The 21,964-nt window shown below is 34.6% G+C and overlaps 1 protein-coding gene across 3 annotated transcripts in view; it reads left to right on the top strand.

Annotated features, from left to right (window-relative positions):
- Window positions 1–457: 457 nt before the first annotated feature.
- The window catches only part of LOC131946138 (WD repeat-containing protein 49), a 44,327-nt gene continuing 22,820 nt past the window's right edge, over window positions 458–21,964 (top strand). Inside the window, exons 1-16 of one of the 3 annotated variants that reach the window (XM_059306789.1) lie at window positions 458–568; window positions 2,696–2,775; window positions 3,114–3,226; window positions 3,506–3,584; window positions 5,369–5,464; window positions 6,523–6,677; window positions 8,823–8,892; window positions 11,375–11,531; window positions 12,242–12,329; window positions 12,659–12,792; window positions 19,033–19,146; window positions 19,974–20,091; window positions 20,456–20,491; window positions 20,642–20,706; window positions 20,942–21,006; window positions 21,568–21,727. In XM_059306789.1, coding sequence (XP_059162772.1) covers window positions 3,135–3,226; window positions 3,506–3,584; window positions 5,369–5,464; window positions 6,523–6,677; window positions 8,823–8,892; window positions 11,375–11,531; window positions 12,242–12,329; window positions 12,659–12,792; window positions 19,033–19,146; window positions 19,974–20,091; window positions 20,456–20,491; window positions 20,642–20,706; window positions 20,942–21,006; window positions 21,568–21,727 — 1,429 coding nt within the window. In that variant the 5' untranslated portion in view covers window positions 458–568; window positions 2,696–2,775; window positions 3,114–3,134. Of the gene's footprint in view, window positions 604–2,695; window positions 2,776–3,113; window positions 3,227–3,505; window positions 3,585–5,368; window positions 5,465–6,522; window positions 6,678–8,822; window positions 8,893–9,236; window positions 9,253–11,374; window positions 11,532–12,241; window positions 12,330–12,658; window positions 12,793–19,032; window positions 19,147–19,973; window positions 20,092–20,455; window positions 20,492–20,641; window positions 20,707–20,941; window positions 21,007–21,567; window positions 21,728–21,964 lie in introns of those variants that run through there. The other 2 variants (XM_059306791.1, XM_059306792.1) reach the window with 2 other exon arrangements.

Below are 21,964 nucleotides of genomic sequence, written 5' to 3'. Positions count from 1 at the left end.
AATCTAAACTATTTTTAATGTTTTATGTATATCACCAATGGTGCTTTTAAAATACTTTAATATACTTTGTTATTTGTTTTTTAATTTAGTATATAGTAGTCTATTACTATTAGACTTTTTGACTATTTCTATGTATATGCTTTCTGTAATGGCGAACACGTTCTAAATAAAATGTAATAAAGTTTTATTCATTTGAATTCAAGTTTCGGCGTTTACTTCCTGGTGTATTGGACAACAAATACAACACATTAAGCTTATTAGGTGTTTCAACAGGCCCAAATAACGCCCGGGCAAAAGCACAAAGGCCTGTTTCAGATTATTTTTTTCCGTTGCTGAACCTTATTCGTATGTTTAAAATTGCTGGGGTAAAAAAACGCCGTCTTAAATACACAAACACCGGATTCATCTACCGGAAATTTATTAGCCAATGGTCGTAATGGACGCCTTAAGAGCTCTCGCCTGGCAACTCGATAGCATCAAAATGGCTGACATTTAAAGACAAGCCTACGTGTTGTTGTTTTTTAAGTAAACAAACACAGTAGTGTTTTTGTAATACACTTTGTAAAAAGTGAGTTTGTTTGAAACAGGTTCTATATTTTAATGGTACATAGAATAATAATCAAAATCAGCTTTAATCAGTTTTAATCATTTTTATTTTGGTTGTTAAACTCCGACTAACTCAGTGTATTAAAAATAATTTAATGAGGGCTGTAGACTGTAGAGTGTAGAGAGTACTAGAGAGTCTACCCTATAATACTAAAGTATAATAACTGACTAGTTAGCAGATCTAGGTTTTAAGTAAAAATAAATGTGTACTCAGTACGTCATGTAGCAAGCATAGCCTAAAAATACTAAATAGTAAATACTAAACTAATATAAATCTCTAGGTGTAATCTAGATTCTAGATTAGTTAGCAACTTAAAATAAGTGCAGAAAGGTTAATAAAAAAAGGTTTATGAACACAAATCTTGGCTGGGTTATTTTATAACTGGGATTAGCATAGGATAAAGGACTGGGATAGAATATCATTTAATTCTTAATTTGTATGTCGCCACAGTCTGTTGTACTTAATTAAAGTCCACTCACTAAATAGTAGTAGTAGTAGTAGTAGTAAATACAAGCCTTTAAATTGTGATTACTACAGATGACAGCCATGTTGACCTGTGTGACCTACAGTTAAACAATATAATAGTGTTGACATCAATACAATTATGATATTCTTATTATCCCAGTCATTGCAAGTTAGTTATGATTATATGATTTTCACTTATATTCTCATTGCATTCACTTCTAGAGATCTACTTTAATTTATTTGTCTTATTATAGAACTTTTATTTCACTCAGACTCAAGCTTCCCTGATGAAACTAGGAAAGGAATTAGCTCACAAACGTGTGATTCCAAGTCTTAATTCTTAATTAACTGAACAGCCTATATTAAAAACTGGCAGCTACACTTTGTTAGCTGATTTAAAATCATTACTATTAAGTTATCAACCATCAACTACTAGTCAACTAATAGATAAAGTAGACAACTATGGCTGATATAAACAATGAAATTGACAAAGCAAACTGCCTACAAATTTGATTAAATTTTTGTTATTAATATTGTAAGGAACTAAATACAATGTGAAAGTTAGCCAAAACAATTAAATTTTTCTCTTCGCCACAGGGTAATGTAATTTCAGTGTAATCAAATTATATTAACCCACAACTAGCTATGGGGGGGGGGGGGGGTCTTCAAACCTTAACGAAGGGAAGTTCTGGATAACCAATTAAAGTTAGTTAGACTAAAATTAAGAATTTTTTTTTTTAAATGTTCTTCATTTTGCAGATTTTATAACATACATAGTTGGATGGAATCTCCTCCAACACAGTTAATTATTGCATGCCAACATGGTATATATGCCACATTGTATGCCAACTCTGATTTCAGCCTGGTTTTATTTCGATATTAGCTTCAATAGCCTTTGTCCATCCAAGAAAATACTTTAAGGCAGCAGTTGTTTGATTATGGAGTTTTCTGTCTAGATGGGTTGCTGTCCCTGGTATTCAAGCCTCATCTGCCCAGGGTTTGAGATTGGGACTTTTTTATTTAGCTGCCATGAACTTTAGCATGCCAACCCCAGTTTTAATGTTAAAATTTCATTTTAATTATTTATTAAAATTAATTAAGATTGATATTTTTGTAAGGGTATAGCTGCGGAGATGACAAAATCTACAAAAAAAAAATGTTTCATCCTTGTCCATCACTGTAATGTGGTCCCTCTCAGCAAACATGGCCGATTACATCAGTTCTACATTTGATAGCCTAACTAGTTTTTAAATATCGGTAGTCTAAAGACATATCAAACCTATTTTTTAAATTCATACCCCATTTTTTTTAAATATGGAAATGATTGCTTTATTCTTTTCCAAGGGTTAATTTTTTTGGTGAGGTTCAAGAATTAGTTTTGTGATTCTCTTTTAACTTAAGAGCTAGTCATTAGCCAATTTTTAATGTCACATAATGGTTTAATCATTTGCTGTTTCTATTTTTAGCTAAGGTATTTATAAAAACTAGTTGTGCCTGATAAATCCATTATAAGGTTGTGTGAGAGTCATCATATTTTTACATGAATGAAAACTGGTTAAGGTTTTGTTGGTGTATTGTTATCCCATCATTCAAATTATGTAGAGATATTTCTTTGTTAAACAGCATGCCATGACTGATGATTGTTGAGATGCAGGTTCAAGATACCATTACAAGTTTTAATTTACTATTTTGACAATATTAAGGTAACTCATGTTACATAAGAGATTGGCTTCTTACATTTTAAAAATATAACCACTGTTGAAAAAAAAATGTATCCTCAAAATTTTACAATCCAAGTAATTATTAAAATCTCCGATGGGTCTACTAAATTTAAAAGAGACATAGGACAGCATTTTTTATGTAAAACAAGTTAATCAATTCAGAGTCACCTAAGCATAATTTAAAAGTTTTATTTAAATATATCTTTTGTATTTAGTTTTTAAATTCTTTTATAATGGTTGAATTTTTTTTTTAAATATTGTTAACTCATTCATTAGGAATTAATGTAATTATTTCATTGGATTTTATTTTTAACCATCAGATCTTAGAAAGCTATATAGAAATGTCTACCGCCACTACCCCAGTCAATTCAAGTGTTACGCTTGACCCAGCCACCAGCTCAAGTTCTCCCAAGCCTACAGAATCCCAGATCAGGTTAACAACATATCACATGAATTATTACTGAAAAATTAATTTAGCTTATTTTTATGTTTTAAATTACTGAAAGATAAGATCAAAATACACTATTTGCCTATTTAAAAATTATTTACAATTTACTTTGTATACTTTTCTTGCAAAGCCTGATTTTAATTTTTGAAGAAATGTCTTTTCAGACTGTAATTTATATTAGAGAAACTCTTGTTTTCTGTTCATTCTTGTACTTAAGTTTTCAAATAAAAAAGTAAAATTTATGAGAATATTGACCTATTTCAGCCGACCACCTCAGATGGAAGGCAAACTGGAAAACAGATTGACAATCAAAGACCTTGAGAGACTTAAAAGCTCATTTATGGTAAATGTTTAGATTAATAATTGTTCAACTTTACATCAATTTAAAACCGCCTTTTAAAACAAGTTAATAAAAAGTCTAGTGACAATTTAAGCACTATTTCCTTATGTTATCCATAACAATTTTAAATCGAGATAAATCATATATTCAGCAACGGTGCCCAAATATTAAAACGTTTATATCAGTATTTGACTATGATTAAAACCCGCCCTCTTGTTTGTAAACATTAGCACGTGGAAAAAAACGAGCGACGCGTAGCTCGCCTCTCTCTCTCTTGCCGCGCTGTGACGCGAACGATCCCACGTCGCGACAGGCTAGCCTCCCGTATCAGTAAAAAAAAAAAATTTTAAAATCCTTTCAAACCTCCGCTTATTCGCTTTGGTAAAATCCTTTCGAACCTCAGCTTTGCGCTAAAAACCTACACGATGCTCTGTTTAAATGTTCTTAATTAATTTTTTGTGACCGAACGAAAGGATATTTTTGAAAACTTTCTTCAGCAATATTAATCTAAATTATGGCAGGAATCGATTGGTAAATGTTTCAAGTCGCTAAGTGGTCTGGTTGCCGAGATATGGAGCAAAAGCTGCATTTGTTCGAGGTTTTTTGGCTTTTCTGGGAAATCCAGGAAGGAATTCCGGGAATTTTTTTGGCCCACAATCATCCTTGGAACTTGCTTAACATATTTGCTTTTGGAACTAGTCCTCGATATTGCTTCGTTGAGGAGGAGATACGACTTAAGCTGCGGACATCCATCCATTCCCAGAAATGACGAGTTAATAATCGCAATTCTCCAGAATGGAAATTGCGCTAAAAAATACTGCTTGACAAATTACATATCTTACTTTTTGTTCCCTCACATAATTTTTACAATTTATTTTTAGTGACATAAGCCCTACTTCTGCTTACTTAGGATGTTTATTTTTTTTAATTTTCACTGCAGTTAATGGTTTATCTAAGGCCCTTATACATTTTGTATGTAATTCCATTCGCTTTGTAAGCTTTTACTACTAAATTTAAAGTTTACACTTAGTGACATAAGCCCTACTTCTGCTTACTTAGGATGTTTATTTTTTTAAATTTTCACTGCAGTTAATGGTTTATCTAAGGCCCTTATACATTTTGTATGTAATTCCATTTGCTTTGTAAGCTTTTACTACTAAATTTAAAGTTTACACGACTAATTTATTTATTGATGAATATCATTATTGCCCCTTCTTGATGAACATTAGTATCTCTTCTTCTAAGTAAATTATATTATTTCTGTATTCATGATGAATTGTTACTTCTCTATTCGATGTGTTCTACCATTACTTCCCCTATTTGGTGATCAATTACTTCGACTGTTTGAAGAGTTCTACCTTTTCTTCCCTATTTGATGAGTTCTACAATTACCTCCCCTATTTGAAGAGTTCTACAATTACCTCCCCTATTTGAAGAGTTCTACAATTACCTCCCCTATTTGAAGAGTTCTACTATTACTTCCCCTGTATGATCTACAATTACCTCCCCTATTTGAAGAGTTCTACTATTACTTCCCCTATTTGAAGAGTTCTATTACTTCCCCTGTATGATCTACAATTACCTCCCCTATTTGAAGAGTTCTACTATTACTTCCCCTATTTGAAGAGTTCTACTATTACTTCCCCTGTATGATTAACAATTACCTCCCCTATTTGAAGAGTTCTACAATTACCTCCCCTATTTGAAGAGTTCTACAATTACCTCCCCTATTTGAAGAGTTCTACAATTACCTCCCCTATTTGAAGAGTTCTACTATGACTCCTCAGATCCAGGGTGATGGGTACGACAACAAACTGAGCCTCAACAAAGAACAGTTCTGCGAGGCGCTCTCACTTTTACTTAAGAAAGGCACAAGAGAAGAGGTAGGCATCAGGCATAAAACTAGATCTAGTTGCTTGGGTCATCATTTATATTCTAGAGATTTCAAATTTTTCAGGATTCAGCAGTTTCATCTTTTTTTTTTTTTCTGAAACACTTGTATATATTTTGTTAATGTTCTGTTTATAAATAGATTTTTATTTCGGACCGTTTAGTTTTCACATGAATTATCAACATTATTTTAGAGGATTAATTTGAAGTTAAGTTTTCAATAAAAATATTTTCATAGTTTAACTTTTGATATCATTTCATGAATTTTGATTTATGACTTTAAATATTCAAACAACTTTTTACACATGTAACTGGGTTAGTTCAAAGGTTTTAATTTATTTTTTTCAAATTTATAATAACTAGTTTTTTAAATGCAAAATAGAGCATTTCCCCTTAACAAGATTTTTAAAAATTACCTTACTAGTAAAAAAAAATGATAATTTACTAGAAATTATTTGTCAATTTTAGTACGTTGAGCTGGTGATATTTGTCAATTTTAGTATGCTGAGCTGTTTGATAAGATGGATGTGATATTTGTCAATTTTAGTACGCTGAGCTGTTTGATAACATTGATGTGATATTTGTCAATTTTAGTACGCTGAGCTGTTTGATAAGATTGATGTGATATTTGTCAATTTTAGTACGCTGAGCTGTTTGATAAGATTGATGTGATATTTGACAATTTTAGTACGTTGAGCTGGTGATATTTGTCAATTTTAGTACGCCGAGCTGTTTGATAAGATTGATGTGATATTTGTCAATTTTAGTACGTTGAGCTGTTTGATAAGATTGATGTGATATTTGACAATTTTAGTACGTTGAGCTGGTGATATTTGTCAATTTTAGTACGCCGAGCTGTTTGATAAGATTGATGTGATATTTGTCAATTTTAGTACGTTGAGCTGTTTGATAAGATTGATGTGATATTTGACAATTTTAGTACGTTGAGCTGGTGATATTTGTCAATTTTAGTACGCCGAGCTGTTTGATAAGATTGATGTGATATTTGTCAATTTTAGTACGTTGAGCTGGTGATATTTGTCAATTTTAGTACGCTGAGCTGTTTGATAAGATTGATGTGACAAGGGAAGGAACTGTAGACTGGGACAGTATTGCCTCCCTTATGTTGCTGGAATTGTATGAGAGAGATGACAGGGTAAAGTCTACACAGGTCCCGCAGTGGAAGGACATCAGGATGTTACCCAGGTAAGTTACAGTGGTAGGACATCAGGATGTTACCCAGGTAAGTTACAGTGGTAGGACATCAGGATGTTACCCAGGTAAGTTACATTGGTAGGACATCAGGATGTTACCCAGGTAAGTTACAGTGGTAGGACATCAGGATGTTACCCAGGTAAGTTACAGTGGTAGGACATCAGGATGTTACCCAGGTAAATTACAGTGGAAGGACATCAGGATGTTACCCAGGTAAGTTACAGTGGTAGGACATCAGGATGTTACCCAGGTAAATTACAGTGGTAGGACATCAGGATGTTACCCAGGTAAGTTACAGTGGTAGGACATCAGGATGTTACCCAGGTAAGTTACAGTGGTAGGACATCAGGATGTTACCCAGGTAAATTACAGTGGAAGGACATCAGGATGTTACCCAGGTAAGTTACAGTGGTAGGACATCAGGATGTTACCCAGGTAAGTTACAGTGGTAGGACATCAGGATGTTACCCAGGTAAATTACAGTGGTAGGACATCAGGATGTTACCCCAGTGGTAGGACATCAGGATGTTACCCCAGTGGTAGGACATCAGGATGTTACCCAGGTAAGTTACAGTGGTAGGACATCAGGATGTTACCCAGGTAAGTTACAGCGGTAGGACATCAGGATGTTACCCAGGTAAGTTACAGTGGTAGGACATCAGGATGTTACCCAGGTAAGTTACAGCGGTAGGACATCAGGATGTTACCCAGGTAAGTTACAGTGTAACATCAGGATGTTACCCAGGTAAGTTACAGTGTAACATCAGGATGTTACCCAGGTAAGTTACAGTGGTAGGACATCAGGATGTTACCCAGGTAAGTTACAGTGGTAGGACATCAGGATGTTACCCAGGTAAGTTACAGTGGAAGGACATCAGGATGTTACCCAGGTAAGTTACAGTGGTAGGACATCAGGATGTTACCCAGGTAAGTTACAGTGGTAGGACATCAGGATGTTACCCAGGTAAGTTACAGCGGTAGGACATCAGGATGTTACCCAGGTAAGTTACAGTGGTAGGACATCAGGATGTTACCCAGGTAAGTTACAGTGGTAGGACATCAGGATGTTACCCAGGTAAGTTACAGTGGTAGGACATCAGGATGTTACCCAGGTAAGTTACAGTGGTAGGACATCAGGATGTTACCCAGGTAAGTTACAGTGGAAGGACATCAGGATGTTACCCAGGTAAGTTACAGTGGTAGGACATCAGGATGTTACCCAGGTAAGTTACAGTGGTAGGACATCAGGATGTTACCCAGGTAAGTTACAGCGGTAGGACATCAGGATGTTACCCAGGTAAGTTACAGTGGTAGGACATCAGGATGTTACCCAGGTAAGTTACAGTGGTAGGACATCAGGATGTTACCCAGGTAAGTTACAGTGGTAGGACATCTGGTAGGACATCAGGATGTTACCCAGGTAAGTTACATTGGTAGGACATCAGGATGTTACCCAGGTAAGTTACAGTGTAACATCAGGATGTTACCCAGGTAAGTTACAGTAGAAGGACATCAGGATGTAACCCAGGTAAGTTACAGTGGTAGGACATCAGGATGTTACCCAGGTAAGTTACAGTGGTAGGACATCTGGTAGGACATCAGGATGTTACCCCAGTGGTAGGACATCAGGATGTTACCCAGGTAAGTTACAGTGGTAGGACATCAGGATGTTACCCAGGTAAGTTACAGTGGTAGGACATCAGGATGTTACCCCAGTGGTAGGACATCAGGATGTTACCCAGGTAAGTTACAGTGGTAGGACACCAGGATGTTACCCCAGTGGTAGGACATCAGGATGTTACACAGGTAAGTTACAGTGGTAGGACATCAGGATGTTACCCCAGTGGTAGGACATCAGGATGTTACCCAGGTAAGCTTAAAGGGCATTTAAAAGCTTGTTATTTTAAAGATATTTAAACTTTTATATTTATAAAATCATATCTTGCTTGTTCAAGTTTCTTGCTTTTTATATCATATCATAGTAAAGTACTATTTTACCAGAAATCTTCAAACTATTTTATGTGTCAAGTTTTAATGTACATACAATATCTTATGTATCACATTCTAATGTTCGTACATTATCTTATGTATCACGCTCTAATGTACCTACAATATCTTTCTATTTTTTTTTACCAGTCCTCATAAAGATACTGTACAGAAATTTGCTTACATGAAGAACACAAACAGATACATAGCCATTAGCAAGGTAAGCAGATATACTACATCAAACAGATACATAGCCATTAGCAAGGTAAGCAGATATACTACATCAAACAGATACATAGCCATTAGCGAGGTAAGCAGATATACTACATCAAACAGATACATAGCCATTAGCAAGGTAAGCAGATATACTACATCAAACAGATACATAGCCATTAGCAAGGTAAGCAGATATACTACATCAAACAGATACATAGCCATTAGCAAGGTTAGCAGATATACTACATCAAACAGATACATAGCCATTAGCAAGGTAAGCAGATATACTACATCAAACAGATACATAGCCATTAGCAAGGTAAGCAGATATACTACATCAAACAGATACATAGCCATTAGCAAGGTTAGCAGATATACTACATCAAACAGATACATAGCCATTTGCAAGGTAAGCAGATATACTACATCAAACAGATACATAGCCATTAGCGAGGTAAGCAGATAAACTAAATATTTAACTCTAGTAGTGCTCAAAACAATCTGGTTAATGTAAGTTACAATGAATTCAAATAATCAAAACAATTTGGTTGATGTAAGTTACAATGAATTCAAATAATCAAAACAATTTGGTTAGTGTAAGTTACAATGAATTCAAATAATCAAAACAATTTGGTTAATGTAAGTTACAATGAATTCAAATAATCAAAACAATTTGGTTAGTGTAAGTTACAATGAATTCAAATAATCAAAACAATTTGGTTAATGTAAGTTACAATGAATTCAAATAATCAAAACAATTTGGTTAATGTAAGTTACAATGAATTCAAATAATCAAAACAATTTGGTTAATGTAAGTTACAATGAATTCAAATAATCAAAACAATTTGGTTAATGTAAGTTACAAGAATTCAAATAATCAAAACAATTTGGTTGATGTAAGTTACAATGAATTCAAATAATCAAAACAATTTGGTTAGTGTAAGTTACAATGAATTCAAATAATAAAAACAATTTGGTTAGTGTAAGTTACAATGAATTCAAATAATCAAAACAATTTGGTTAGTGTAAGTTACAATGAATTCAAATAATCAAAACAATTTGGTTAATGTAAGTTACAATGAATTCAAATAATCAAAACAATTTGGTTAATGTAAGTTACAATGAATTCAAATAATCAAAACAATTTGGTTAGTGTAAGTTACAATGAATTCAAATAATCAAAACAATTTGGTTAATGTAAGTTACAATGAATTCAAATAATCAAAACAATTTGGTTAATGTAAGTTACAATGAATTCAAATAATCAAAACAATTTGGTTAATGTAAGTTACAATGAATTCAAATAATCAAAACAATTTGGTTAATGTAAGTTACAATGAATTCAAATAATCAAAACAATTTGGTTAGTGTAAGTTACAATGAATTCAAATAATCAAAACAATTTGGTTAATGTAAGTTACAATGAATTCAAATAATCAAAACAATTTGGTTAGTGTAAGTTACAATGAATTCAAATAATCAAAACAATTTGGTTAATGTAAGTTACAATGAATTCAAATAATCAAAACAATTTGGTTAATGTAAGTTACAATGAATTCAAATAATCAAAACAATTTGGTTAATGTAAGTTACAATGAATTCAAATAATCAAAACAATTTGGTTAATGTAAGTTACAATGAATTCAAATAATCAAAACAATTTGGTTAATGTAAGTTACAATGAATTCAAATAATCAAAACAATTTGGTTAGTGTAAGTTACAATGAATTCAAATAATCAAAACAATTTGGTTAGTGTAAGTTACAACGAATTCAAATAATCAAAACAATTTGGTTAGTGTAAGTTACAATGAATTCAAATAATCAAAACAATTTGGTTAATGTAAGTTACAATGAATTCAAATAATCAAAACAATTTGGTTAGTGTAAGTTACAATGAATTCAAATAATCAAAACAATTTGGTTAATGTAAGTTACAATGAATTCAAATAATCAAAACAATTTGGTTAATGTAAGTTACAATGAATTCAAATAATCAAAACAATTTGGTTAATGTAAGTTACAATGAATTCAAATAATCAAAACAATTTGGTTAATGTAAGTTACAATGAATTCAAATAATCAAAACAATTTGGTTAGTGTAAGTTACAATGAATTGAAATAATCAAAACAATTTGGTTGATGCAAGTTACAATGAATTCAAATAATCAAGCTCCATTCCCAGACACTCTAACAACCTCGATACTTATGTTAACAATCATTCGCAATCACTCAATCAATCAGATCTTTATGATAGCAATCATTCACTACTACTCAAACAATCCCACTTTTAAGGTAGCACTAATTTACTATTAGTCAATCAATCAATCTCAACTTTACGAAACCAACCATCAATTACCACTCAGTAAATCATTACATTTTACTAACTACACAAACCTGAAGCAAAGTGCAATTCTTTTTTTGGGTATGTTGTTTATTGACGCTATAGAGACAAGAATTTTAAAAACTCTGTTGCACCATTGACAGGAGGGGTGTGTCTCCATGTGGGGGGCGGACCTGAAACCCCAGAGGTCACTCAAGACGGGAACAGACGCCTGTAGGTCAAGGGACATCTGGGTCACCCACTTCGTCCCGCTACAGAATGTCAACAAGATCGCACTGGCTTTTACCAGCAAAGAGATAGGTACAAATGTTACTTCCAAATTACCTGTCAGGTATGAATGTTACTTCCAAATTACCTGTCAGGTATGAATGTTACTTCCAAATTACCTGTCAGGTATGAATGTTACTTCCAAATTACCTGTCAGGTATGAATGTTACTTCCAAATTACCTGTCAGGTATGAATGTTACTTCCAAATTACCTGTCAGGTATGAATGTTACTTCCAAATTATCTGTCAGGTATGAATGTTACTTCCAAATTACCTGTCAGGTATGAATGTTATTTCCAAATTACCTGTCAGGTATGAATGTTATTTCCAAATTACCTGTCAGGTATGAATGTTACTTCCAAATTACATTTACGTCACAAATATTATGTCTGGCTTACTTCTCACATTCAAAGATTATGTATAGATTACCTGTCTTTTATAAATACTACTTCTGGGTTACCTGACAGGTCAAGAAATTATTCCTGGTTTACCTGTGAGCTAGGCCTACTTATACAGAGATACCCAATTCCTGGTTTACCTGTGAGCTAGGCCTACTTATACAGAGATACCTAATTCCTGGTTTACCTGTGAGCTAGGCCTACTTATACAGAGATACCTAATTCCTGGTTTACCATTGAGCTAGGCCTACTTATACAGAGATACCTAATTCCTGGTTTACCTGTGTGGTAGGCCTACTTATACAGAGATACCTAATTCATTTTATTTTTATTTTCTGCCTCCAGCTATTTATGACCTTAGCAGTAAACTAGAGTTCAGCTGCCAGTTCAAAGTTCAAGGTCTTAACTACACTCCATTGTGCTTGGACTACTGGTAAAACTTTTTCTGTAGAACTCATTTATTTAGTTGTATATTTTTTTTTTACGAGATTTTATTTTACATATCCATTGTAACTCTTCAGCACTGTAAAAAAAAAGTTATTTAAGTTAGTCTGTATTTGTCTGTTAGAGGAACTTATCAGATTATATTAAGTGACATTTAAACAACCACACAAAAAAAAACATGAAGTATTTATCATGTATGGGTTATTTCAAATCCTTTCTCAACCAATATCATATATTTTTTAAAATTATTTCTTTGACACAAAGTTTGCAAATAATGAAAATGATTTCACATTCAAATAATTGTTCAAATCCTTGTAGGTACAGCCCAAACAATGTCAATGATGCCACTTTGGTGTGGGGAGATGTCGGAGGCTTCGTGAACATTCTGTTTTTCAACTCTGTCAGCATCGCGTTGTTTGAGAGACCTCCTGCTCCCCCTGGGGAGAAACAAGGTACACCACTCTGTTTTCAAGTGTAGCTTGTAGCCTATAAAGGGACACTACTGTGTTTTAAAATGTAGCTTGTAACAAGGGACATTACTCTTTTTTATAGTGAAACTTGAAGCTTTAGCATGTTGACAGGTTGTTGTGATAAACTAACAAGACTTGATTTTGAGCATTGATAGATTTTAGAATTCTTAAAGCTTTGCAAAAAAGTTTTAATTATCCACTATTATAGAACAATAATGTAAAACGTGTTTTGTGAAAGTTTACAAAATTTAGTCATTAATTTAACACTTAATTGCACTTTTTAAAATGCCTGACTTAAAAAAGAATTACAAGCAATGCTATTGTCGACAATTAAAAGTAATTGTATATTTTATTTGTTGACTAATATAATAATTTAAATAGACTGTGGGAAGAGATGTAATCACTACATGATTGCTATGTTATATTTAAATGATATAACTTTTAGTTTTGGTTAGCAAAACTAAAAAATGTCAAATTTGATGGAGAAATAACGCAAGTTTTTCCTGCTAAGATTGTTTGAGCATGCTGTTATGTGGTAAAGATATGTTACTGCATGTCTTGATTTGGTGGTGGACCCTCGGAATATGTTTACATGCATGCTCAGTTTTATAACAGCTTTATGTCAAAGGTGATGGCATCCATATCAGTCATGGTGTCATACAAGTAGAGGGAGGGTTGCCACACAGCATATTATGGTTTGAGTTTAAAGCAAATGCACGGTTCAATGGTGCACCATGCCACGCCCCTCCTGACCCCACCCCTCCCACAAGTGCAATGGTGCCCCTTCTTCCCCCCCCCCCCCTCCTGACCCCACCCCTCCCACAAGTGCAATGGTGCACCATGCCACGCCCCTCCTGACCCCACCCCTCCCACAAGTGCAATGGTGCCCCTTCTTCCCCCCCCCCCCTCCTGACCCCACCCCTCCCACAAGTGCAATGGTGCCCCATGCCACGCCCCTCCTGACCCCACCCCCTCCCACAAGTGCAATGGTGCCCCATGCCACGCCCCTCCTGACCCCACCCCCTCCCACAAGTGCAATGGTGCCCCATGCCACGCCCCTCCTGACCCCACCCCCTCCCACAAGTGCAATGGTGCCCCATGCCACGCCCCTCCTGACCCCACCCCCTCCCACAAGTGCAATGGTGCCCCATGCCACGCCCCTCCTGACCCCACCCCCTCCCACAAGTGCAATGGTGCCCCATGCCACGCCCCTCCTGACCCCACCCCCTCCCACAAGTGCAATGGTGCCCCATGCCACGCCCCTCCTGACCCCACCCCCTCCCACAAGTGCAATGGTGCCCCATGCCACGCCCCTCCTGACCCCACCCCCTCCCACAAGTGCAATGGTGCCCCATGCCACGCCCCTCCTGACCCCACCCCCTCCCACAAGTGCAATGGTGCCCCATGCCACGCCCCTCCTGAACCCTCCCCCTCCCACAGTACAATGGTGCCCCATGCCACGCCCCTCCTGAACCCTCCCCCTCCCACAGTACAATGGTGCCCCATGCCACGCCCCTCCTGAACCCTCCCCCTCCCACAGTACAATGGTGCCCCATGCTTCCCCCCCCATCCTGACCCCCACCCCCTCCCCCAGTGCAATAGTTTCCCATGCTTCCCCCCATCCTGACCCCTCCCCCTCCCATAAGTGCAATGATTGATGTCACATATTTTCATTAGCTAGCTGATTGACAGTATTGTTTGTTTTTATTTTGTTCTCTTGTTCCAGCATGCACTAGTAATACAAGTTTTAAAATTAACCCATGAAATGCTGATATAAAATGATTTTACTTTACTTGTCTGTTTATTCTATAAACAGTTTGGGAGCGTGAGTCATTTATTAACTTTTTCCCCTTTTTTTTTCAATCAACTTTATTCAGGTTAAGTTTTTTTTTTTTTTAATTAGTTTTAATTGTTTGGAGCTTGTAGATCACATTTATTTATAAATTAGTCTGCAGTTTTTATGCACAGTTTTTATTAACTATTTGATTAGGTTTAGCTAAGTAAGTTACTCAGGGGCTTAAATTGATTTTCTGGGCTTTTTTTAATCTAATAATCCATAAAAAGCTCACACAAAATTTTTAATTTAATTGATTTTTAGACATTGTTTTTTGGTAGCAATTTTACATAAATAATCATTATTTTTACTCTGTTTTACATATTTTAAAAAATTATTGTTATAACTATTATTTAGAATTTAGGGATTTTGTTAATTTCTAATCAAATTTACTGTATTTTCGTCATTCATCCCATAATTTATTGTCTCAAGATGCTTAAGCTCCTCTTATTTAATGCCATGTTATATATTGACTAATGAAACTTTGTTAAGTTTTAAGTTAGATTAGTGTTAGTTCAACCAACAGCTGTTTAAAGCTTTATCATTTGTTGACAAACTGTTCAATCATGAAGTGTCACAACTATAATGTGACATTGGCTTAAAATATTTTTTGACAAATGCTACATATGGTTTTAGGCTAATATAGTTACATGCATTTTAAAAGAATTTTAAAATTATATTACTTATGTATGATTAGTAGCAATGTTATTGTTAATATGTTAATTATCATTTTTCTAATTTTTTGATACTTTAGATAAAGTTTTTGGTACATTTCAACTTAATAAAAATTAGCATGATCTTAGGTCTATGCTTTAATAAAGCAAAAATTGTAATTAAAACTTGAACCCCAATCAATTAAGCAAGTTTTACAATGGTAGCTAATGTTGTATTCTTTACAATCCTGATGAAGACCTTAGACTGAAGCATTGTCGTGCTGTTTGGTTTAAGCAGTGCCAGCGCCCTAGGCAAAACTTTTTAAAACGCCCCCTTTCACATTAATTAATTCCTAAAAACAAATCCCCCTCCCCCCTTTAGAAAAATTCAAATATGAAAAAGACACTTAATGATTTAGGTAATTAATTTGCGACTAAGACGATTTTAGACCAGGGGTCGGCAACCTTTTGAGACAGAAGAGCCAAAATTACAATTTACAAAATTTATCAGTTTTTAAAGAGCCACATTATTATTTCAACATTTTGGTATTTGATTAGGATTAGGTAAATAAATTTGATTTGTCATTTAAAATAAATAGCTTTTTCTATGAAATAATATTTATTCATTTAAAAACATACACATGTTTTGCCAGAATAATAAACTGAGTAATCAAATAATATAACCATAGGACTATCCCTATCCCAATCTTCTTTAGAAGCTGTTAGCTTTTCTTTTTCTTTGTCTATCAACATGAACTGTTCAGGAGGTGTCTGCCATTAGCCAGGCAGGCCTCAACAAACTCTGACCAACTGGCTTGGATATCGGTTTGATTACCGTGTATCGGTCACTTCTGTCCTTTTGTTCTCACCAGGCTTATCTTCCATCCCACAGAGCCCAGGGTAAACTCGCACCCCACCATCCAGTACCCGGCTCAACAGTAGGAAGCTAATAACTAAAAAAACTCTGTCACTCACGTCAAATTAAGGTTTACTGACAGATAGGGAAATGCAATCAGAATAAAATTACATTCCAAATTTAATGATATTCGAAAAAGTCGGCAGTTGGGCAGTGGCAAGTAAGGATGTGTTGCCACGGGGCTGTCCACAGAATGACTTTGGCTGTCAGCTGTCAGTATACTGTCTACTCCACCTGTTATCACTATTCTCTGATGAGTGTTTTTGTTCTGTTTAAAGTTGTGTTTCTTTACACTATAATATTTTTCTAAGTTTTTAAAATGAAATAATATAAATATTAATATTAAGGAGCTGGAGAGCCGCATCTTGACATCAAAAGAGCTGCATGCGGCTCGCAAACTGCAGGTTGCCGACCCCTGTTTTAGACGAATTAGTTGCACTATCTCATACTGTATGTCTACTAATATTAAGTATTGCAATCTATAACGGCTACTGATGTATTTGTTTTTCAACTTGATAATGCTAAAAAAAACCTACCAAACTATTTTGTTTAGAACTTCTGCTCTATATAATTTTTTACAAAAGCAAATATCTTAAAGTTGTATTTATAAGTAAGCGGTCAATCTAAGGTGCAGGAATTTGAAATGAATGTAAAGTTTAGCAATGAATCATCTCCCATTTGGAAATCCAAATACCAAAATTTTATTCAAGGGAAATAACTTTCACAAGAATAGCTAAATTAACCAAATGTAACTAAGACATGCTTGAAAAGCACAATAAAACGATTTAAATTTCATTACATAATATTATAAAAAATCTTTTATATTAGCTATGTAACAATATCAAAACAATATATTTTACTTATTCACTTCTTTTTTACTATAGGCTTTGGTCGAAAGTCTAAACACGGTAGCTTTATTATAACATACTTCTAGTCAATTTTTTATGACATACTTTTTATTCTAGGCTGTTATTGTCTTTTTCTGATATTTAATTTTGGATTCCCTAAATAAAGGGACACATTTTAAAAAATCAATTAGAGGTTAATGTTAAGGAAACAGTTGTTATTATTGATGAAGTAATCCAGGGGTCGGCAACCCTTTGAAGGGGAAGAGCCAAAAGTTACCATTTTCAATATTTCCCTGGTTTTAAAGAGCCACTTACATGTTTTTATTTCAAATATTTTTTTTTTTAATTAAGATTATTAGTATTTGTTCAAGGAGCTGGAGAGCCGCATCTTAATATCAAAAGAGCCGCATGCGGCTCGCGAGCCGCAGGTTGCCGACCCCTGAAGTATACTGTTAGTTATAAAGTCTAGCCTATATAATATTATATTTATAAAACTCGTTTAATTTCACCAAGCTCTACAAACGATACTCTCAATCAACAACGATTTAACTGGACCTACTACTACACGTTAACAGTCCACACATTTCGATACCTTAATACCACATGACTCAATAGCCTCGAACTCATCACCTACATTCTCCTCTCTCTACTACCAATCAGATTCCACTAGACCTACAACTACTCAATAACCAAATAAAAATACGACACTTTAACACTTCGATACTTTATACCTACGAAACCATATCAGCAACAGCTTTTCGCTGTTAGTCCCAAATCTAAACGATTCATCAAAACTTACCAAACAAGCACATTTCTTTGAACACCCTGTCATTACAAAACTCTATACACCAGAAGTGATTTCTAATTCAAAGTCAGAGAAAACGAGACTTACAAGCCCTATTAAAAACCAAAATTACACGTATTTTGGAACACCCCGTCATGCGCTGGAGCGATCACCAAAGCAACATTAAAATTAGATAATCGTTTGAAATGTTCAAAATTTAAATTATGAACTTATTTAATCATTTTCCAACATAAAAAGGCAAAGTGACAGGTAAAAAGCACCTCGACCTTTCCAAATTAGGGAGGTGGGGTTGCATTTTCACCTTTGTGAATAAATATAGGCCTATGTAGGCCTAATTTTGGAGTGGGGGTGCAAAATTGATAGTTCTTCCTGGGTGCCAAAATAGATCGCTACTCCTTTGTATATTACCATCTATAGTTTATAAAAGATAATCAAGGTTATTAATTATTAGGTACTTTTTGATAATAGCAATTAAGCATTTTTGAGCCACCCTAGGGATGGCGCTACAGGCGTATGCCTAGTTCACTTTATAGATAGCGTCGGCCCTGGGTTTAAGAAATGTTTCTGTGTGGTTTCACTGTAAAAGCCTCAATACACCATGTAATGTTACATAGTCTATAGCAGTTTGAAACTCTGTCAAATTAGGACATAGTCTATAGCAGTCTGAAACAGCATCAAATTAGGTACTCATTATTGGAATTAGAGACGTGTGTATTTATCATTTGTTAATTAATGAATAGCTAGGTTAGATAATACAAATCTATAAATGTATCATTTGTTAATTAATGAATAGCTAGGTTAGATAATACAAATCTATTATTAGCTAGTTATCAACCCTTGTTTGCTTTTATATGTGCTTCTATATTATCTCCCCCTGCAAATAAAATAGCACAGTGCTAATGAACTTGTGTAATTTTTAGTCATGTAATGGAGAAAAGTTTATTTTTTCTGGAGAAGCTATTTTGAACAGAATAAAGTGATAATCTATGTGAAGAAAATCTACATCTCTTTTAAAAATGACCCTCAATTAATCTCTATAATTATTCTAATTAATCTCTATAATTATTCTGGTACTAAGTCCTAGTCTTGGTCTTTGGTTTACTTATAATCCAAAACAGCTGATTAGATCAGTTGGGCCAAATTTTAATTTAAAATGCTATCTGCAGAGCCTTGCTTGAATATTCAGCTGAAAGACATTGCCAGTGGGAAATACAAAAATGCAACCTTTGCCAAGTATGAAGCTCACAATGAGAATAATAAAGGAGAGTGGGTCAGGGGAGGTAACTACAAAGTTGTTGTTTTTTGTTAAAAAGTTCTGTGACTTAATTGCAGCATCTGATTATATTAAATTATTTTTACAATTAATCTGAATGTTTATTAATGTGCGAGGTAATTATTTTTTCAATCATTGAATTTAAATTATGAGAATTTAAGTAGGATTTTAAAAATACTGTTGTGTTTGGCTACTGTTGAAGTAATTGAACCAAATCAAAGGGTGAGATTAAATCATGGTTGTCCTCAAGCATTGGGGAGCCACACAAAAATTATAAAATGTTTTAGAACTTAACAAAAAAATCTTTTATTTATTATTAATTTATGTTGAAATTTTTTTTTTTGGAAATGTACGCTGCAAGTATTAAATTATATGATCAAATTTTAATAATTTGATTGATCCTAATAAAATAATGTAATTGATTGCAATGAAATAATTCATTTGATCCCAATGGAATGGTTCAATTAATTCTAATGAAATAATTCAACTGACCCCAAAAAGTAATTCAATTGACCCACTGAACTATTTCAACTGACCCCAATGATTCAACTGACCCCAATAATTCAACTGACCCCAATGATTCAACTGACCCCAATAATTCAACTGACCCCAATAATTCAACTGACCCCAATGACTCAACTGACCCCAATGATGTATCTGACCCCAATAATTCAACTGACCCCAAAAAGTAATTCAATTGACCCACTGAACTATTTCAACTGACCCCAATAATTCAACTGACCCCAATGATTCAACTGACCCCAATGATTTATCTGACCCCAATGATTCAACTGACCCCAATGATTCAACTGACCCCAATGAATGTCCCCACAGTTCAATACTCCCACTACCTAGAGTGCTTCATCTCTTGTGCCACCACCACCAGCAACGCCATGGTCATTGGTTGGATGGTTAAACACACCAGCATTAGCCCCAATGTCAAGGCTGTTAAGTAAGTTTTGTTGTCTGCAAAGTTAGTTTTTTTTTTTATTAAGAAATGTTAGAAATGTTTGTTTTGTTTTTTACTTATTAAACTTTTGGTATGCACATTTTACATTTTAAACCACTATCTGCCATAGATTTGTAATCAATAATTTGGACTAGTTTGGCAAAACATCAGTATTTTGCTATTGACTGTTTATTAGAAAGTAATTTACCTTAAAAGACCTATCAATTTGGCATCTGTTTTATCTGTGGTATGTGAAGAAATAGGATGGTCTATTAGCATTCACTTTTCCCAAATTCATGTGCCAATGCTGTCAGTAAACTTGCCCTACCTTTCTGTTGTTCTATTTTTATTTAATTTTTATCATCAGGGGAGGGCAGCAACAGAAAAAAGAAATACAGAAAAAGTAAGCGATATTTTTCTTAGTCTAGTTACTATCCTGTGCATGTCCACTTTAATAGTTTGGTCGCATAATATAAAATTAGGTAAAATTTTTAAAATTTTAAACAGTTAAAAGCAGCAAGTGTTATAACTTTATTTTCTAAATTTTGCCTAGGTCAGAGTTCAATATATCTCAAGGGATCAATGCATTTAGTTACAGTGAAACATTAAATCTGATTGGTCAGTATAATTAAAACATTTCATTCTGATTGGTCTGTTTAATAAAACCTTAACTTAGATTAGTTGGTAAAATCCTGTATGTTAGTTTGTTTAGGACAGTTTCCCCATCCAGTTGTGACAATTGTTTACTAATCATCATTTAACTGTCACACTTCCCACATTTTGTGTATATAACCATGTATGAAAATATGTTTTGTTCTGTCGTTGGTGTTTACAAAATCTCCGTCTGCTGCAGCTACTGCAGGGGTCAACAACCACGTCTGTCTGTGGAACCCCTACGTCACCTCCAAGCCAAACGGGGTACAGTTGTTTGTTTTTTTTTTCTTTTAATTAGCTGATGTGGGTAAAACTTGAGATTAGAAAGTTTTCCATCCATGTTAGTGGTAGCATTTAATAGTAATCTATCCTAGCAGTTAATTAATGTATGAGCCACTTAACACATTGTTGAATTGGTTTTACAAAAACATTATTCATAATGATTAAGAAAAATCTAATATGGAGGCAAATACCATGACAACTAAGAAAAAAATTAAGTTTTTTAAACCATTATAAAAAATCTATTTGAGCATGGTTATGAGGGTAAAAATTTTCTGGCATAAAAGTTTTAAAAGGTGTATTTGTTGTAGGAGCTAGACCTTTTGATTTGATTTTTTAAAAACATCATTCAGCTTATCATGCTATCTAGTTCTTACATGTACACACTTTTCTAAGCTGTGATTGTGGTCAGAAAATGATGTAATGGAAAACTTCAAGTACTTGTAGTATTTGTTGGCGGAATTCTGCACGTCTAAGAAAAGTTTTCCATGTATATGTAAATCAAGATGTTTGTTTCCATGTGACGCATGTTTCCGTATGCCGCAGGTGTTGCGAGGTCACATGGCCTGTGTGACCCAGGTCCAGTTCATGACAGTCAGGAACCAGCTCATCTCCTTCTCTAAGGACAAAGTGCTCCGGATCTGGGATGTCCAGCTCCAGGTCTGCATACAGCGTCTGGCTGGCATGTTCCCTAAAGGACCTGAAGGTATGTTGCCTAAAGGACCTGAAGGTATGTGTGTATGTTCCCTAAAGGACCTGAAGGTATGTTCCCTAAAGGACCTGAAGGGATGTTCCCTAAAGGACCTGAAGGTATGTTCCCTAAAGGACCTGAAGGGATGTTCCCTAAAGGACCTGAAGGTATGTTCCCTAAAGGACCTGAAGGTATGTTCCCTAAAGGGCCTGAAGGTATGTTCCCTAAAGGACCTGAAGGTATGTTCCCTAA

This window comes from Physella acuta, unplaced genomic scaffold (genome assembly GCF_028476545.2).
Source record: "Physella acuta isolate Inbredline_101_S28 unplaced genomic scaffold, ASM2847654v3 ptg000544l, whole genome shotgun sequence".
Classification (NCBI taxonomy): Eukaryota; Metazoa; Mollusca; class Gastropoda; family Physidae; genus Physella; species Physella acuta.
The sequence above is the reverse complement of the archived record's forward strand: the minus strand, read 5'-3'. Positions and strand labels throughout refer to the sequence as shown.